General features: G+C 35.8%; 2 protein-coding genes across 2 annotated transcripts; both read right to left on the bottom strand.

Moving 5' to 3' along the window:
- Positions 1-13: 13 nt before the first annotated feature.
- Positions 14-1,939, bottom strand: LOC143585482 (protein GAMETE EXPRESSED 1-like). Its single transcript, XM_077067262.1, has 4 exons — positions 1,467-1,939; positions 798-1,385; positions 602-728; positions 14-516 (listed from the first exon to the last, which is right to left on the bottom strand). Exons 1-4 carry the CDS (start codon positions 1,937-1,939, stop codon positions 16-18), a joined length of 1,689 nt encoding a protein of 562 aa, XP_076923377.1. The 3' UTR covers positions 14-15.
- Positions 1,940-12,405: 10,466 nt separating this feature from the next.
- Positions 12,406-16,089, bottom strand: LOC143585490 (protein GAMETE EXPRESSED 1-like). Its single transcript, XM_077067267.1, has 5 exons — positions 15,603-16,089; positions 13,830-14,417; positions 13,217-13,343; positions 12,936-13,122; positions 12,406-12,858 (listed from the first exon to the last, which is right to left on the bottom strand). Exons 1-5 carry the CDS (start codon positions 16,085-16,087, stop codon positions 12,470-12,472), a joined length of 1,776 nt encoding a protein of 591 aa, XP_076923382.1. The 5' UTR covers positions 16,088-16,089; the 3' UTR covers positions 12,406-12,469.
- Between the last annotated feature and the right edge of the window lie 4,192 nt (positions 16,090-20,281).

The following is a 20,281-nucleotide window of genomic DNA, read 5'->3' as shown; positions in this document are numbered from 1 at the left end:
GCATTATAAAATTATTTACTTTATACAGTCAAGCTCGTTCGGTTCATCTTCGGGTAAATCTGAGTCAACCCATGTAGACCAGTCAACACCATCGTCTTCGCATAAAAGCTGTTTATTTACTTGCATGCCATTAACCTTTTCGATTAGCGATTGAAGCATTAGATGGTTCAGTGTCTCGTAGTCTCTGTATGTGTAAATGGCATACGAAAGTTGACACGAAGCGAGGATGACAAATGTTAACCTTACAATGCTTATGATCCATGCTTGTTGTTCAATGTCGGTTCCATATCGAAGCACCACAAATTCAATTAAAAATGTCGCGCATAACCCTATGTATAGCCTCGGTCTGATACTGTAGGTTTGCTTTGTGCTTGTAAGCATGAACAGAATGAAGATTGATATAGAATATACAAGGAAAGCTTTAATGACTCGTGATTCTAGCAAAAGTGCGTTGTGCAGAGTCAAAAGCTTGTCGACTGCAAGAAACATGCTTGCTTGCTTTGACTCAAAAGTTTCCTATCAAACAACAGAAGGCTATTTGAAACGATAAAACACAAAACTAACCGAATATGCAACAACAAGTATATGGCAAAAGATGAACCTGAGCGGCCAATATAGTTTTTGAATTCTCAATTAGATGATCATGAGCATGTTTAAGCTGTTCTTGCCTTTGCATAAGTTCCTGTTGTTGCATATTACCAAGTGAAATCAACTGTTGTAGACTTTCCCTGCAATAATATTTTAAAGTCAACTAATATACATATACTGATACACATACATATTATATATACATATACCTGCTTTCTTCTAGTGCTTGCAATTGAAACCGTGTGACGGTTTGGATAATTTCAAGGGCGACACTCTGGCTTTCAAAAAGTTGTTTTTGCTTGTCTAATGAGGTTTCGGCTATGTTCTCAATATCATAGGTTTTACTTTGTAAAGTATTCATCTTCATAAACATTTCATTTCCAACTTTATCCATTTCTTCCTCAATTTCAACCGCTTTGTGTCTTAAACTGTTCATTTCTTCACCTAACTTATTAGCAGACTCATTAATCATCATCATCCCTTCATCTATCCTTTCACTCATTTTCATTTGTCCATTTTGCAGCTCCATTTGAGACTCGACTATCTTAAAAAACTGTTCATAAACCGACACTGAATGCTCCAACACAATATTAACACTTTGTTCAACATGTTTTGATGCTTCAGCCAGTTGTTGTGTTTGATCATCGATAGAAGATAAAGAATCATGAATATTATTTGAACTATGCAGCAGGCTTTCGGCTTTCTCGTGTATGTTGTCTAACTTGTCTTCTGCATATTCAGCAGATGTTTTGAGTTCATTCACCAATCTTTTGGTTTGTCTCTTGAATGCATCAGTCCTACAACAAGTCAAAGATCAATTCTAGTAACTTTATGATATATAAATATATACATGTATTTGTATATAGAGAGAGACTGACTGTAGCTGATGACAGATGACATTGGTTTCAAGATAGAACTCAAGATAAACCCTATGAGTATCTTCATCTAACTTTTTGAGACAATTAACCATTAAAGATTTAGCATCACAATAAGGTAAACGAGGCCTCGCAGTTTCCTTTTGAAAGCAATCACTAAGATGCCAAGCAAGCCTCGACCGTTGTTCCTCACGTGCTAAAATCTCCGAGCATCCTTCAAACAGATTTTGATACGCGTTTTGCCAACAAGAATTTGATAAAGAAGCCTTCTTCTTCGCCTTTTCAACCAAACTCACACCCCTTTTGCTATTTAACGGTTCTATCGAAAACTCAGCAACAATATAATCGGAAGTTTCAGAATTTGTTTCACTAAAATCAACCTTTCCACTTGAGAAAGGCCAACTAAATGAGTTGATGTTGTGCGAGAGCAACACAAGAACACATAGAATGAGTGTAAAATGCTCGTGATGGCTCATTTGGATTCAATGAATGATGATAGTAAGCCTGTAAACAATATATACGAACAATGAATATATGACAGTATGTATTGTGAGCATCAAATATCTCTATATGTTAAAGTGGTTATTACATAATCTTCAATAAGTAATGACAATTTATACCCATATACAAGCTTTCCTTTCTGGTATGATACATAAAGATCCAACTTTGAAAAAAAAAAGTGTTTGCTACAATAAAATCAATGCACTGGCACACCCACCATTTCAACCAGGGGTGTAAACTAGCCGAGACCGAGCGAGACAAGGCTTGAGCTCAACTCATTTAACTTTACTAGAGCTCAAGCTCCGCTTGTGAGTAGTTTTTCAAGCTTGGGCTCGGCTCGTATTTATTTATTAATTAATTAACATGCATTTATATAATTTATATATTATACATAATATATAAATTATTTGGTTATTTTATTAATATTTAATGCATAATTATACTTATTATACAAATATACATTTAATATGTTGTATAAAAAAACTATATAAATAATAGGGCTCGTTTAGGCTCGCGAATTCAATAAGTGAAGCTTGGGCTTGGGCTCGGACTCAGGTTCGTTTATTAGATAAGCTTATTTTTAGGCTCACGCTCGGGCTCGTTTAAGCTCGGATCAATTCAAGCTTTTAGCGAGCCAATCTCGAGTAGCTCACGAGCGGCCCGGCTCGCTTAGACCTCAAATTTCGTCTGCTTTACATAATTAACCACATAGAATTTTTTTTTTGATAAATTTTCAACTTAATAACTAGTATGGCTTTTACATTTCAACTCCTAAACTAAGCAATTAATGCGGAAAAATATCGGATATCAAGGACCGATATTTGAGATATCAGTTATCGCGGTGAGTGGAATATTGATAATTTTAATATCATGCAAAATTCATATATATAGCAATTTTAACACTAATAATTCAGTTTGCAAAACACTACCAATCGTAGCAAGTAGGAACTGATTAAGACTTAAAACACTAACATTAAACATAAAAAAATGATAATTAAGACTTAAAACGGGAACATCGGTGATATGCCGGTCATATATCAGTCAATATTGTTGTTATTATCGGTCCCAATATTTTACCAAAGGACCGATAACCGATATATCACCGACAGTGATATCGACTGCATAGCTAATAAGACTTGTTTATTATTAGATACTTATTAAACATTTCATATCAAATTTAAATACACAGCCTATTTATTTATTTATTAATGCCAAGAATCAAGAAACCCATTTAGGCATTTTATCAAACACTTGGTGATCAACTTGAAAAGTATTCTTAAGTACAAACATTTAAAGTAAATAATGGGAATACATCATCATGATTGAACAATATCAACAAGGCATTTCATCAAACACTTGATGGGCAAATAAAGAATTTTATACTTACGGTCAATTGTCTGTCAGTTGGGATGAAATGGGTGGAACAAAGAAAATAATTTACCTGGTACACATGATTTGATTTTAAAGGCATGTGGCCCTTGAGTTTCTGTAATCTGCCCATTAAACTTCATTGAATCGAAATAAGAGAAGTTATAAACGAATGAGCATGAACACATGCTTCGTTTGTTCGTTCATGTTCGTGAACGTTTGTTTATGTTAATTTTATCCGTTTATTTATGTTCGTTACATATTAATAGAAAATAATTAAATATTATCTTGAATAGTCATATAGTTATTAATGATTTTATATTTGTTTATTTATGTCCGTTTACCATTTGTTTATATATGTGTGTTTATATTTGTTCAGTTATGTTCATTTATGTTTGTTAATTTCATGAACTGTTCGTTAGAAGTTAAACAAAGAAACAGAAATGAATAACAACATGTTCCTTTTTTAAATAAACGAACACGAACCCAAAATATATGTTCGATTAAGTGTTCGTGTTCATTCGGTTCGTTTACAGGCCTATTGAAAAAAGTTAAATACCATAGATGCAAGGCTCATGATTCATGAATTATGAGACCCATAAAGCTCCAGGCCATAAAGCACGAGACTCGTAAAGCCCGAGGCTGATAAAGCATGAGACACATAAATCTCCATGTCCACAAAGCGTGAACCCATAAAGCTCGAGGCTCGTAACACGAGACCCATAGAGCTCAAGGGTCATAAAGCTCGACTATGGCGTATCGCCTCTTGGAATATTAACGTGCAACGACTTTGTTTACTATCATCTAATTTTCATGTGTGTAAAGTTACTTTTGGTCTCAACCCACACAAGACAGGAAGTTGTTGTTGGGTTTCACCGGTAATTAATCAAAATTTTATTTATTAAACCCGGTTCAATAAATGTGACAAATAATAATTAATCTTATTAATTAATAAATGCGCAGCGGAATATAAACGAATAAACAGCACCGAAACTAAACCCGACAGGATCCGGTTACAACACCATACGAGCACAGTAATTATAAATATATCATTAACTACCGATGAGATAAATAATACCTCGATTAATGAATAACCGGTCGAGACACCGAGAGTTAACGAGTGATGCTAGGTGACGAAACGAGTGACGGCGGCGCGTGAGCAGTGGCGGCTGGTCAGCGGCAGCAGCGCTGGACGGCGCGTACTACGCGGCGTCGAGCGGTGGTGGCGTTGATTTGTTGCGGCGTTTACCTGTAGCTTTTAAACTTGGTTTCCGTCGATCCGCAGGTCTACGTGAGATCATGCACCACAATATATTAATGGGATTTTAAATTCTTGGAGTGATGTCCAAGTCTTTCTTTGCGGCTAGGTTAGATTTTTAACTAGATGATTATATATATATATATATATATTTCTTTGCGGCTAGGTTAGATTTTTAACTAGATGATTATATATATATATATATATATATATATATATATATATTTCTTTGCGGCTAGGTTAGATTTTTAACTAGATGATTATATATATATATATATATTAATCATAATATTGTTTCATAACCATCTTCCGTGTCCTTCATATTAATTAAGCCCGACACCCGTTTAAAAGCCCGTTACAAGTTTATTTCACTAGTAAACAAACTTTATAATATAACTATTGTTTATATTTAGTACAAACAATAATACTCGTTAATTATTCGTCAATACCGGTTAACTAATTTAAGCGGATTTTATGCTCGTTACCCAATGTGTAACTCTTACGGGTCAAAACTCGGTCAGCCGCGTTGACTTTACCGAACCAGTCCATAAAATCCAACAGTCTCCCACTTGGACGGTTTCTGGTTAAGTTCCTCAACGCTAACAGCCAGCGGTGCTCTAGCTACACATGGCTGCCCCCAACAAGTTAACATTTTAAAGTCATTAACCAAAACATCTTGGAATACACTATTGCAAGATAATGAGCTTATGGTAATCGTCGTCATTTATCCTTTCCGTATAAGACATCAATTGAACAATGAGACATGGATCATATTCAATCTCATATGGCGTTCAATCATTATTGTTCTCGATCTAGAATCAAAGTGGTCCAATCAAACACATAGTAAGTTTGGTGAGGCCTCACACTTTACCAATTTGAATCAACGAGGGCGCCAAGTTGTAAGAGTACATAATCCCATCTTGAATACATACACTCCCACTGAACTTTAGATTATTCCCAACCAATGCCTTTATAGCGGCCAGTTACGCGACAGCGGTTGACACTGATCAAAGAGTAATCTTTAGTAAACGAAAGTTCCAATATGTATCTCAGGTCTAAGGATACTAAATGAGTATACCAGTATCAAAACATCTTATGAATAAGATCCATGAAGATGATTTGATGCGAGTTACATCCAACGTCATTCATAATGAGGTCTGTGAGTTTGGAAGTCAACTCCTTGAGTCCAAAGTCAGAATAGTCTTAATTCAAAGTCGTTCCTACGAGTTTGACCGACTATGGATAATTTAGAATACAATATTCATGAATTAAACGTATTAAAACTGAACACAATTATATTATTCTACATTTGCATTTAACCATTAAATCAAAAGAGAACTTAAAGTATAACTGTTTGAAATGTTCACACATCCAAATACTAAATCAAAACAACCTACTAGCTAATCTAAGACCGATAACATCTCTGTGATGATCATGCTTGTCCTGAGTCATCGGTTTAGTGAACGGGTCAGCTAGGTTTTGATCTGTGTCTACTTTGCTTATTATGATGTCTCCTCGTTCCAGTATTTCTCGTATATAGTGGAACTTAATTAGAATGTGCTTGGCCCTGTGATGAGATCTGAGCTCTTTGGCTTGAGCAATGGCTCCTGTGTTATCACAGATTACGTCAATCGGTTTTCGAAAACTTGGAATCAGATCGAGGTGGGCTATGGATTTCTTCATTTCAAGCAGATTGTGAGCGAGAAACATCTTGGTCATTCTGGAAGCTAGCATCAGTGTAACACCTTACAGTGATCTCTTCTTCCACTCCTCCAAACACCAAAAACATATCCTTGGTCCTTTTCAGGTACCTAAGAATGTTCCTTACTGCAGTCCAATGGGCAATGCCAGGATTTGCTGAAAACGACTAGTCATGCTCAACGCATACGAGACGTCATGTCTAGTACATAAAATTGCATACATGATATAACCAATCGCTGAAGCATATGGAATTGCTTGCATGTGCTTAGTTTCAATGTCTGTTGCCGGAGATTGCAATTTGTTCAACACGGTTCCTTTAGCCATGGGGAGAGCTCCTTTTTGGAGTTATCCATTGAGAAGCGTGTCATTACCTTGTCTATGTATGTACTTTAACTTAGCCTTAGAAGCCGCTTAGACCTATCTCGGTAGATCTTGATTCCTAGAATATAAGCAGCTTCACCAAGATCTTTCATTACGAAACAAGATCCCAACCAGTTCTTAACTTCCTTAAGCATAGGAATGTTGTTTCCAATGACCAGTATATCATCCACATACAGGATGAGGAATGATATAGTGCTCCCACTAGCCTTTCTGTAAACACAAGGCTCATCTTCATTTTGACAAAACTAAACTCTTTGATTTTCTAATCAAAACAAAGATTCCATCTTCGAGATGCTTGTTTGAGCCCATAAATGGATTTATTCAGTTTGCATACCTTGATCGATTTGATCATAGCAATGGACGAGAAGGTTTCACCAAAGTCAACACCTTGAGTTTGAGTAAAGATTTTCGCTACTAGCAGTGCTTTATAGGTGTATACATTTCCATGCATGTTGGTTTTCGTTTTGAAAATCCACTTGCTCCCTACTGCCCGAAATTCAAGGGGTAGCTCAACCAAGTTCCAGACTTGATTGTCACGCATAGATTGCATCTCGGCGTTCATGGCATCTTTCTATTTCTCATATTCCGGATCTAAGATAGCAGATTTGTAATTAGTAGGTTCGTCGCTTGACTCGGCTACTAAAAGGACTTCGGGACCATCTAGATGCCATAGGTATTTCGAATTCGGTACGCGAGTCCTATTACTTCTGCGAATGCTTGTGTTCATGTTTGATGTCTCAGCAACAACAACTTGTTGATCAGACGTTCCAACTTCCTCAGCGTTTGTTTGTGGTTCTTGAATTTCTTCCAAGATCGACAATATTATCTCCAGTTCCTCGATCGAAGATTTCCTTATCGAGAAAGTGGCCCTTCCTTTTGATAGAAATCACATTTATATCATGATGGAAGAAATAATATCCGCTTTGGTTATAGTATCCGACGAAAAGAACTTTTACGCCGCGAGGATCGAGCTTATCATCAGAATCACTAGTGACATAAGCATCATATCCCCATACTCTAAGGAAAGACAAATTGGGTTTTCGCCCATGCCATATCTCATATGGGGTTTTGCTTACCTTTTTAGTTGGAGCTAGAATGACAATGCGGGCGGCGGTCAAAAGGGCAAAGCTCCAAAAGAAGTGAGACAAGTTAGTTCTACACATCATTAATCGGACCATGTTTAGCAGGGTTCGATTTCCCCTCTCACTCACGCCATTGTGTTGGGGTGTGCTGGGTGGAGTGAGCTGTGAAATAATTCCACTCTCTTTCAGATGATGTATAAATTCTGAGCTGAGATACTCTCCGCCTCGATCTGATCAAAGCATTTTAATAGTTTTCCCGAGTTGGTTTTCCATTTCGTTTTGAAACTCTTTGAACTTTTCAAAGGTTTCATGCTTGTGTTTCATAAGATACACATAGGCATATCGACTGTAATCGTTAGTGAAAGAAATGAAGTATCTTTCATGATTCCTAGACATGGTTCTGAAAGTACCGCATACATCAGTATGTATGATTCCTAGCAGATCTTTTGCTCGTTCATTCTTATGAGTGAAGGAGCCTTTGGTGAGTTTGCCAGCTAAACAAGATTCGCAGTCATCAAAAGAGTCTGGTTCTGTGGATTCAAGAATCCCTTCGGATTGGAGTCACTTAACTCGTGTCTTGCTTATGTGGCCAAGTCGGCAATGCCATAGAAATGTATCATTGATACCAGATCTGATACGTTTAGAAAGACTATATACATTATTGTTTATTTGAACATCAATCGCATTAATACCATTTCGAGGTTTAGCCTCAAAATAAAAGATATCATTCAAGTGACAGAAATAGCAATACCATTAAAAGCGTACTTAAATTCTAGTTCAAATAGCAAAGAAACTGAAATAATGTTTCTGGTCAAACCTGGTGCAAACAAACAGTTATTCAAAGTAACTACAAGGCCAAATGAACAAGCAAAACGATATGTGCCAGTTGTAAGAACTGGGACTCTCTTCCCATCACCAACGATGAGTTCCATGCTGCCTTGTTTCAACTTCTTCCAGTTTTCAGGCTCCTGCAAGACATAGATGTGGTAACCACATCCGGTATCAAATACCCATGTGTTGCTAGAGGCAATGAAAAGTTCAATAACGTAAATAGAAATACCTTTAGAGGAGCTTTCACCATTGGTCCTTTGCCTTTTCAACTCAGCAAGATAGTCAGGACAGTTACGCTTCCAGTGTCCCATTTTGTTGCACCTGAAGCACTGGCGCTCCTCAGGAGGCGACGGTGGTACCTTTGCAACACCCTTGTTAATGTTGGTGACAGACTTGACAGAAACAGTAACCTTTTTCTTGCCTTTACCGTTATTACCCCGATTCTTGGGTTTAGGCTTCTTGACACCAGCAGATCGAACCATAAGAACTTGATTTGTCTTAGTGGGAATATTCATCTCAGCCATTTTGAGCATTCCATGAAGCTCCGACACTGTCTTCACCCAGCCATTCATATTAAAATTCATTACGAACTGATCGTAAGAGCTGGGAAGAGAGTTTAGGATGAAGTCCGCTGCCATTTCATCTGACAGGGGATAATCAAGTTTCCTTAGTTGTTCGATGTACCCTTTCATCTTGACGACATGCACACTAACAGGTGATCCCTGTTCCATTCTACAGCTGATAAGCTGTTTCATGGTGTCATAGCGTTCTTGACGGGCTTGTTTCTGGAACATGCTCTTGAGTTGCTCAAGCATCTCATAGGCACCAAAATCTTCCAAGCCTTTAGCAAGCTCGTAAGACATGGTGACTAGCATGATATAGGCGACTTCAGCAGAGTCGTCCATATGTTTGTCAAGAACCCCCTTGGCATCAGCAGTATTGTTTTCTGGCTTGGTTGGAACAGGTCCATCGAGAACATAGTGCTTCTTTGCCATCTTAAGAACAAGTCCCAAGTTACGGTGCCACTCAAGAAAGTTGGTGCCATTCAACTTTTCTTTCTCAAGGATAGCCTTGAGGGTGAATGAGGAGTTATTATCAGTAGACATCTGTTTAAATAAGCAAAAGTAAATTTTAATTAGTATTTTTCGATGTTTTAATCTTATTATTAATGACCCAATAACATTAGTAAATAGGAACTTGAGAATCTGGCTTCCAGTTACTAATGGCAGCTGTAGCACACAACATTAGTAAGTGGTTAGGCAGGCAGACAGACAACGATTGCCAATTGTGAATAGAGCACAACTCTCGTTTATGAGGCCTATTAAGACAACATTTGCCTAAGTAGATACGTTTAGCCTCATCTATGCCCACCTTAGTCTCCAGACAGCTGTAGCACATAACAAGAGAGTAAAGTTATAGTCGCCCTAGTATAGTCACTTGTGAAAGGGCCGGATGTGTCAACGGAACCCTTTCACCTTGAAGGGATAGGCTAGAAATCAAGTGCGGTGCTGTAGCTCCAAACACTTGAAGTTTCGCAGTATGCCTCAAGTGTGACTTATAGTAGGATGGCATGGACTATTGATTTTAAAATTGGGATTAATTTTAAATATTATTGAATAGAGTATATTCCAGTTTTACTTTATTAATCGGGACAACTTGATGAACCTTTTCATCTCTCAGGACACTTAGTTTTATATAACCTATTAAAACTAAGTTCGTCGCGATATAAATAACCAACTTTAAGTTAATACCTATTAAGTTATTTAGTTTTGGAAAATCAAATTTAGTATAATTTTGCAAAACATGATTGGTTATAATTTGTTTTAAATCAAACTTTGTTTTAAAAACAAAATTTGGCAAGTTGTAAAATCCCCTTTAGAACTTGTTTTATTATGATTGTTTCAATATTTTAAAACTCCTTTTAAAATATACATATTGGTGTGAGGTTGGTTATTATATAACAATTATAAAAATAAGCAACCACAAAAGCAATAAATAAATATGTAAATCTATATGGCCAATAATTGTTCGATCTTGCTAGAGCCTATTAGCAAGACCGAACGGGTCACGGGGTCACAACACACAAACAACCACAAGGATGGACTTGAGTGCATCCAATCGTCTTCTTGAGCATCTCCCACTGACTTTGTGATTCCCGTTTAGTTTCCATGGTCTTTGTCTTCGGGTCTTCGTTTATTACAATATTTATAAATAAAATACAATATTACAAAAATAAATACAATAAAGAAAAAACCCTAACCGTTACAAATTTGAACCATCCATATGGTCAAAACCAAAAACCAAAACTAAAACATCACAAACAACCATATACATGGCCGGGCCAGATTTACGTATTACGTAACAAACAACCAAAATTCGGGCAAACTTTTGGTCAAATAAAACAAAATAAAATTTTGACCAAAATATAAAGTTGCCCTAAAAATTAATTAGACTGGAAACTTTAAAACCAGTTAAAGTTTTGCTCTAATTCCGGTTAAAAGACCGGAACCGACTCGTACGTTGTAACCAAGGCTCTGATACCACTATTGGGTTTCAGTGGTGATCAGTCAAAATTTTATTTATTAAACCCAGTTCAATAAATGTGACAAATAATAATTAATCTTATTAATTAATAAATGCGCAGCGGAATATAAACGAGTAAACAGCACCGAAGCTAAACCCGATAGGATCCGGTTACAACACCATACGAGCACAATAATTATAAAACTACCGATGAGATAAATAATACCTCAATTAATGAATAACCGGTCGGGACACCGAGAGTTAACGAGTGACGCTAGGTGACGAAACGAGTGACGGTGGCGCGTGAGCAGTGGCGGCTGGTCAGCGGCAGCAGCGCTGGACGGCGCGTACTACGCGGCGTCGAGCGGTGGTGGCGTTGATTTGTTGCGGCGTTTACCTGTAGCTTTTAAACTTGGTTTCCGTCGATCCGCAGGTCTACGTGAGATCATGCACCACAATATATTAATGGGATTTTAAATTCTTGGAGTGATGTCCAAGTCTTTCTTTGCGGCTAGGTTAGATTTTTAACTAGATGATTAATTATATATATATATATATTAATCATAATATTGTTTCATAACCATCTTCCGTGTCCTTCGTATTAATTAAGCCCGACACCCGTTTAAAAGCCCGTTACAAGTTTATTTCACTAGTAAACAAACTTTATAATATAACTATTGTTTATATTTAGTACAAACAATAATACTCGTTAATTATTCGTCAATACCGGTTAACTAATTTAAGTGGATTTTATGCTCGTTACCTAAGGTGTAACTCTTACGGGTCAAAACTCGATCAGTCGCGTTGACTTTACCGAACCGGTCCACAAAATCCAATAGTTGTTCATTCATAATTTTCATAGATAGCGTTCATTTTTTACGGTTGTAAAAAAATGTATTATAATATATATTTATAAATTATAAAAGCAAAAACAAACAAAAGAACTCCCTTTTCTAATTAGTGAGTAGACTGTGTAAACTTTTTAACTTCGACAACTATAAACAACAAATCCGGACACCAAAAGACCGATTGTTATTAGGGTTTGATATTTTGACTTTAGACGGTCAAACTAGAATTTGAGGTGCAAATTCTCCATTTTATTCTTGGTGACAAATTGAATGGTTTTAATCAAATATAAATGTTGACTTTGGAAAGTCAAACTAGAATAATTTTATATTATTGTCGTTGATCTTACAATAACGAATATATTTCAAAGTATTATTAAGCAAACTTGAATGTTGTTATTATGTTTGACCTGTTTGAACTATTATTAGTGTTGAACAATTAGCATTGACATACATAGTTATCTATATGGATACATACATAATTCTTAAACTGATTACAAAATAATAAAAATCGAACTATAGACCGCGACGACGAAGATTATATCCTCTAGCGATAATCGAGCCCGTGTTGACTTGTTCAGGCTGCAAACAATAGTCAAGATCTTCCAATTCATCATCAGATATTATATCCTTATCAATCCATGAAGACCAGTCAATATCACTATCATTATCTTCACACATGAACCCTTTATTTCCTTCCATCACATTAACCTTCGCAATAAGCGATTGCAACATTTCGTGATTCAACGTCTCGTAATCTCTGTATGCGTAAACAGCATACGAAAGTTGACACGAAGCGAGTACCACAAATGTTAACCGAACTATGCTTATAATCCATCCTTGTTGTTCAATATTGTTTCCATATCGAAGCACCACGTATTCAATAAAAAATGTCACACATAACCCTGACAAAAAACGATTATTGTTAGATAAAATAACTTCTAAAAGTTTACTCGTTTATAGTCAAATATCGGTTTCTTACCTACGTATAGCCTGGATCTCACATTGTAGGTTTGTTTTGTACTTGTAAACATGTAAAGAGTGAATACTAATATTGAATACACGAGAAAAGCTTTGATGACACGCGATTCAAGCAATATCGCGTTGTGTAGAGTAAAGAGTTTGTCGATTGCAGCGAACATGCTTGACTGCTTTGACTTGAATATATCCTATATAACACAAATGAATTCATCAGAATGATTAAACATGAATTTAAAAAAAAAAATAAAAAAATACAACAAATTATATGGAAAAAAGGTGAACCTGAGCAGCCAATATATTTTTTGAATTCTCAACTAGATCATCATGAGATTGTTTAAGTTGTTGTTGCCTTTGTATGAGCTCCTGCTGTTGACTTTGACCAAGTGAAATCAACTGCTGCAGGCTTCCCCTGCAATAATATTCAAAACTCAATTAATAATTTAATACACATACATATGATTATATAAGAGCTCTTAACAAAAAACTATTTTTTTGAAATTTTCTTATATATTATTATTGATAGAGAGTAGTTTTAACGTTTTTTATATAAAACTTTTTGATTACATATATGAATCACAAGTTTACACGTGTGTAAATTAACAAATCAGATACAAATTTACGTGTGCTTAAAAAAAATTAGATATGTGTAAAAACTAATTTTCATAACTGTAATCGTAAATATACATATTATATAAGTGACAAGACTATCCTCACATAGTATTAATATGTAAAAAAGTTTTTAAAAAATGACTGATTGTTAAGAGTTCTTAAAGTTCTTAAATTATTTAAGAGTTCTGTATTCAAACTCATCCTATATACTTATATATATATATATATATATATATATATATATATATATATATATATATATATATATATATATGTTATTTTGTACCTGCTTTCTTCTAGAGCTTGTGACTGAAACCGTGTGACGGTTTGAAGAACCTCAAGGGCGGAACTCTGGCTTTCGATAAGTTGTTTTTGTTTGTCTAATGAAGTTTCGGTTATGTTCTCAATATCATCAGCTTTACTTTGTAAAGTATTCATCTTCTTAAACATTGCATCTCCAACTTTACCGATTTCCTTTTCAATCTCAGCCGCTTTATTCCTTAAACTAATCATTTCTTCACTCAACTTATTAGCAGACTCATTAACCATCATCATTCCTTCATCTATCCTTTCACTCATTATCATTTGTCCTTTTTGCAGCTCAGTTTGAGAGTCCGCTATTTTAAGAGACTGTTCGTAAACCGAGTGTGAATGCTCCAATACGATATTAACACGCTCTTCAACATGTTTTGATGATTCAGCCAGCTGTTGTGTTTGATCATCGATAGAAGATAAAGAATCATGAATATTATCTGAACTATGCAGCAGGTTTTCGGCTTTCTTGTGTATGTTGTCTAACTTGTCTTCTGCATATTCAGCAGATCTTTTGAGTTCATTCACTAATCTTTCGGTTTGTTTCTTGAATGCATCGGTCCTACAACCAGTCAAAGATCAATTCTAGTAACCATATTGTAGGGGTATGGTACTAAACCCGGTTTTACGACCCTAAATTTATTATGTTTGGCTTATTTTATTATATGGACTAATACAATGTTATTGGGCTGAGGGGGTTTTGTGGAGGTAACCCTAACTGGGCTAGGCCCATTAGGGTACCATGATGGTGGCCATGAGACTCTCTATATAAGGAGGTCTCCACCTCCTTATTAAGAGGTCATGCTCAATAAGAGCCACCACCACTTTTTTGTGTCTGTAAACAAGAGATCTTTTAGATCTCTTAGCAGTCACCTCCACACCCCCGAAAAACCATTGCAGGTCTCAAGCAACCGGAGAAGAAGATCAAGACGTGGCTCGTTCATCTCGAAAATCCGTGGAAACATCGTCATGGATCAGGTCAGATCCATTTCATGCTTCGACACATATGATATATGTAACTATATACGGGGACACAATCTTTTTAGAACCAAATTTATATCGAGAAGTGCAAGAAGAGTATAAAAGCACTTGTACTTACTGCGTAAAAGATAATTAGAAATAGTGTCAGAGAAAAAATGGGTAGTTACATATCTGTCTTGTGTACCACAATCAAAGCAATATGAACATATGCTATATGTTGTATGTGGTGGCGGTGCTAGCAGTTCTCAACATATTGTTAGTTTTGAAATGAATGTCCCCCTATATATATATTTATTATATATAGGGAGTGCTCAAATCTGAACCAAGAAATATGTTAAAGATTGCAAGAACATAATGCAGTCAGTGGTGAAGCTTGAACGAAAACTATGGGGTGGCCGGACTCAATATGCATAAATTTTTCATAAACCAGGGTGGCTGGGTTCAAAATTTTTGGACGAAAACGAGTATATTTACGCTACGTATAAAAATTTTCATAAACCAGGTGACCGGGCTCAACATTTTCGAAAATTTTTGGACATAAAACACATAAATTTATACTACTGAGAAAAAAAACAAGGGTGACCGAAGCCACCCCGGGCCACAATACAAGCTTCTCCCTTGAATGCAGTTGTACCTATTGCTTTAAATGTGATACATCTGACAGCTAGATGTACAAGTGCATTATGTGATTCTCGTAGTTCTTAACATTATAGATTTTGAAAAGAATGCATCATTAGACACACACACACAGGGAGCGAGAACTTACTGTAACTGATGGCAAATCGAGTTCGTTTCAAGGTAAAACTCAAGATAAACCCTATGAGCCTCTTTTTCTAATCTTTTGAAGCAATCAACCATGAGTGATTTAGCATCACAATAAGGAAAAGGAGACCTCCCACTATCCTTTTGAAAGCAATCACTAAGATGCCACGCTAACCGGGACCGTTGTTCTTCGTCTGCTAGAATCTCTGAGCAGCCCGCAAACAAATTTTGATACGCGTTTTGCCAACAAGAATTCGGTAAAGCAGCCACCTTTCTCTTTGCTTTTTCAACCAAACTCACACCCTTTTTGCTATCAAACGATTCCATCGAAAATTCACCAATAATATCATGATCATAACCTTCTGGTGAATGTTTCTTGCTAGAATCAACCTTTTCACTTGTGAAAAACCATTTAAACGAGTCGGTCGTTTGTAAAACCAACACGAGTATCCATAGGATCACAATACTGTAATGCTTGTTGAAACTCATTATATTTGATAAGCAGTAATAATATGCCTGCATAAAAGTTTAAAAACTTGTTCACTATGATGAAATGTTTATACATCATTGTGATCAAAACCAGTATGGGAAGAATAGATATCATTTATTGGTGCATGCACAATATTCACTTATTTTGAGCAACATATATTCTTATATGCAAAGTTATTATCACATAACCTTCACCAAGCATGACAATGTATACCTAAACTACACACTTTCCATTCTAGTCGCCCGTTGGGGTACCAACTAGCGATTAATTGGAATTAATCAAATTGGAATTTTATATGTAATTTTTCAAATATGCATATATATATATATATATATATATATATATATAGAGAGAGAGAGAGAGAGAGAGAGATGCATACAAAAAAAACGGTTTAGGCCTGCCAACCTGGTTTCTAACCCGACCCGCTATAAAAAAAAAACGGTTTGGCTCAAACCAGTTAGGACCGGACCCAGCCCTTTGGATCCAACCCGATTCGAAAAACATGCCAAAAAACGGGGTTTTTGTTCTCAAACTGGTTTCAACCTAATCCAAACCGGTTTGATCGGGCTGAATATTCTTGCCTCGTAACCAGTTTTAAACCCGATCCGGTTTCTTCCAAACTGGTTTTTCACCGGATATACCAATTTATACATGTCTACATACATCCCAAATTTTCAATTTTGACTAAATAGCGCGCGATATATTACAAGCATGAAATACTAAGCATGAAACATAAGTTTAAAACAAACCAAATACATACAGTTTTGATCCGGTCAATGGATACCTTTTAACTATGCAATTAATATGTTTACATGGGTATGTATCATAAAGATTCAAATACCAAGTAGGTTGTGAAAGAAACTATGTAACATAACATTATTATTCATTAAAAAGATGGTAACGGTATTACTTACAGTCAATTGTTGGTTCACGTCAGTATATTATATTGTTGTTGTGGGATTGAAAAATAACTGTCTGGTGAAAACTGAAAACAACCATGTATTATTATTATATATATATTTACAAAAACAAATAAGTCTATCTTGAAGGAATGTAAAACAACGTAACTTGTATCTATTGTGCTTTTCTAATTAGGCGGTAACGTGTAAACTTTTTAACTTCGACAGCTATAAAAAGTTAAATAGAATTTGAGGTGTAAATCCTTCAATTTCAGATCTGGACCCGCCGGAACCGGAACTGGAAATACCGGTCAAAACCCGACCCTATCCGAAACCCAAGGAAAACCATCCGGAGAAAGCCCTGTTAAATATCTGATTATACCCTGAACCGGTTCCTACCCGACCCAGTATTGACTTTTGTTAACCATACCTGGTCCGGTTCCTAAAAATTATTTCAAAGAGACTTTCTTTGATGCATGTTATATAATTGGTTTACATACAATTGATTGAAAGAAAATAATCGGTGGAAAAGAGGAGTTGTGGGATTGAAACAATGACAATAATAAGTTCAATAACCGTCTGGTGAGTGAATAAAAGTGTGTCAACTTTTAACGAGAATAACCGTTTACACTGTGGGCTTGGGCTGTTTGAAAAAGTGAGTTTGGGCTTTGGAGTTTCTGGACTCAGTTTGGGCTCGGCCCACATTCTTTCTTCAGTTCCGTAACTTCCGTTACATTTTAATTCGTATAAATAAATGTTCTAATTAATAATTAACATATATTGACTTATTTTTGTCTTTCCGTTTCTTTATATTTTTTATTATATAAATCGTTTTGAAATTCTATTATTTATCAATCCGCAATTGTATCACTTTGGGTGGATTATCTGTTTGAATCCCGAGCCTTTCCAGGTTTTCGTCCCACCGTGTGTTACGCTAGAGAGTTATGCTTTTGTTGCAACACAATGACTGCCAAGTGCCAGCTGACGGTATGTGTTCCCAGGGGGGACGCCTAAATTTGTGGGGTGCGGTAGCCTTAACACAAGAAAGCAAAAAAATAATTTTCTTTTTGCAGCAACATGCAATGACGCAACCAACACTATGAAACCTGCATATAGTTTAAAAGTACTTAACAATGTAATCGCTAGTATCATAATGTTAACCATTAATTCTTAAAATGAAGTCACTGCACAAACCAACAAATATCTTTCTAAACTGTGATACATTTTTTTTCTTTTCCAAGGAGCATGCAAATCCCAAAAATGCATAGTTTCTCTTCCAAAAAATGACTTCTCCGGTCTGGAAACGCATTAAATATTTGCCTAGGCCCTTGAGCGGATCCCACGTTAGCTCCAAGACGTTGGTCTCTAACTAGAAAAGTAAATGCTTGAGCTTGAGAAGTTTCTGGTCCAGTGGGTGCATAAAACTCACTAGGATAAGCCGTATTATTGAACCAGACAAAACAACAAACAATGAAACCAAAGACAAATATAGCTGCTAAACTATAAGATAAGTAAGCCTCTCTAGACCATACCAACTGTAACATTCGTTAAATTTTATTATTTTTTTAACCTGAAACTGACCCGTTTTATTATTCGATGTGATTCGTTTAATTATACATATAACCTGTGACATTTGAGCCAAAACAAGGTACACCTCAGTACGTATTTACCGATTAAGCAAATAAACGCCTTTTGCGTAACAAACTAACGATTAACCGAACGGGTCGGGTTATGACCCAGATATGTCGGGGGGCCATCTATAAGTGATATACGATCTATACAAACTAAAATATTAGAAATATGATCTTAGTTTGATAGCAAACAAGTTAAACGAAAATATGCTCGTTTAACTACCCGCTATAGATTTAAACGCGAAAGATAGTTACAAACCAAGCATTGTATCATCCGTTATGCCGAAAAAGACTTACCAAACACTTACTTGAAATGTTTTAAGCGATCCGTGAAAATATTTTTGATTTTTACAAACATATAGTATGTTTTTATAATTTTACACAAAACTAACCGAAAAACACTCGTTTTCGCGCTGTTTAACGCACCCGATAAGTTTTTCGCGCCAAAAACCGAACCCGAACTAAATTTGGACTAGACTTTTCATATTTGGGCTTGAGAAATCAGAAACTTGGGCCAAAATGGGCCCATAACCCTTCCGATCGGACAGCCCACCCCCACCCCCCATTCTTTTTATAAAACTTGTTTTGCAAGCTTGTTTATTCATTTTGGTTTATAAAAGTTGAGGTCCAAGCAGCTGCAAGCTGATTTTCCAGAAATCTTTCAAAACCTAAGGTAAAGAGCTTAAATAAGTAGCTTTTGTACATGTTTAACCTTGATTAATACCATAAAAGCATGTCTTGATTACTAAAAATCATTCCTAACCATGTAAAAATCCCAAAAATGGTCCATAAACATGTTTTGATCATACACATGGTAAGGAACCTGTTTTGATAGTTTTTTTGGCCATAAACACGGATGAAAGGGTTGAAACGGCGTTTTTACGGTTCAAAAGTTCGTTTTTGGTGCACTAGCCGAAACCCTAAGTTAAGGGCTGTTATGTTGATGAAAAATTGCTTTTTTTGTGATATAGGACTTGTACCTAGCTTGCTTAGAAGCACAAGAACCTGAAAACTTGATTAAAAAGTCAGAAACGAGCCAAACCCGCTAAGGTAATGCCGAAACACTCGCTTACGGCTATTTAGGTTAAGGTTGTGCAGTGCATATTATTAGGCCTTGAAAATTTTCAGGGACATCAGGGACCATGTCAATGAGTCTCTTTTCAAATTTGGTAATTTTTCGACCATCCGAGGAGTATTTGGCGAATTTATTACCGAATGGGACGTTTATTTGGGAAAAATAGCTAAAATACTTCAAAAATTATGAAATTTTTCTGGGAACTCAGATTTGATGTATTTTGATCACATATGAATTTTGGGATCATTTGGAGAAGTTTAAAGGTATTTTGCTTATATGCGTTCGTGTGAATTTTTATAGCCGAATTTGGACCGAAAAGAATATCGCACGAGCTTTTTACATTCTAAAATTGATATAGGTTGATTTGGGACATGATTTGAGCATTCAGGAATATTTGTGGAATTTTTGGAAATTGTTTGGGGTAAACGGACGATTTTCAGGCGAAATATAGCTGATAAAATGAATTTTTATAAATTAATAAATCAGTAAATAAATTCCAGAAATATTTTTATAAAAATCTACATATTTTAATTGAGTAAGTGGTTAAATTTTCATAATTTAATGATTAACGGTTAATTAATTATGCTA

The sequence above is a fragment of the Bidens hawaiensis genome, unplaced genomic scaffold, assembly GCF_021521415.1.
Source record: "Bidens hawaiensis isolate Kalapana, Puna unplaced genomic scaffold, B.hawaiensis_p1.1 tig00033865_1, whole genome shotgun sequence".
Classification (NCBI taxonomy): Eukaryota; Viridiplantae; Streptophyta; class Magnoliopsida; order Asterales; family Asteraceae; genus Bidens; species Bidens hawaiensis.
The sequence above is the reverse complement of the archived record's forward strand: the minus strand, read 5'-3'. Positions and strand labels throughout refer to the sequence as shown.

Coding starts and splice junctions, on each gene's coding strand:
- LOC143585482 (XM_077067262.1), bottom strand. CDS start 1,939: ATGAGCCATCACGAGCATTTTACACTCATTCTATGTGTTCTTGTGTTG. Junction 1,386..1,466: donor GTCATCTGTCATCAGCTACA/GTCAGTCTCTCT, acceptor GACTTGTTGTAG/GACTGATGCATTCAAGAGAC. Junction 729..797: donor CAAGCACTAGAAGAAAGCAG/GTATATGTATAT, acceptor ATATTATTGCAG/GGAAAGTCTACAACAGTTGA.
- LOC143585490 (XM_077067267.1), bottom strand. CDS start 16,087: ATGAGTTTCAACAAGCATTACAGTATTGTGATCCTATGGATACTCGTG. Junction 13,123..13,216: donor AAAATATATTGGCTGCTCAG/GTTCACCTTTTT, acceptor TGTGTTATATAG/GATATATTCAAGTCAAAGCA. Junction 12,859..12,935: donor GAGATCCAGGCTATACGTAG/GTAAGAAACCGA, acceptor GTTTTTTGTCAG/GGTTATGTGTGACATTTTTT.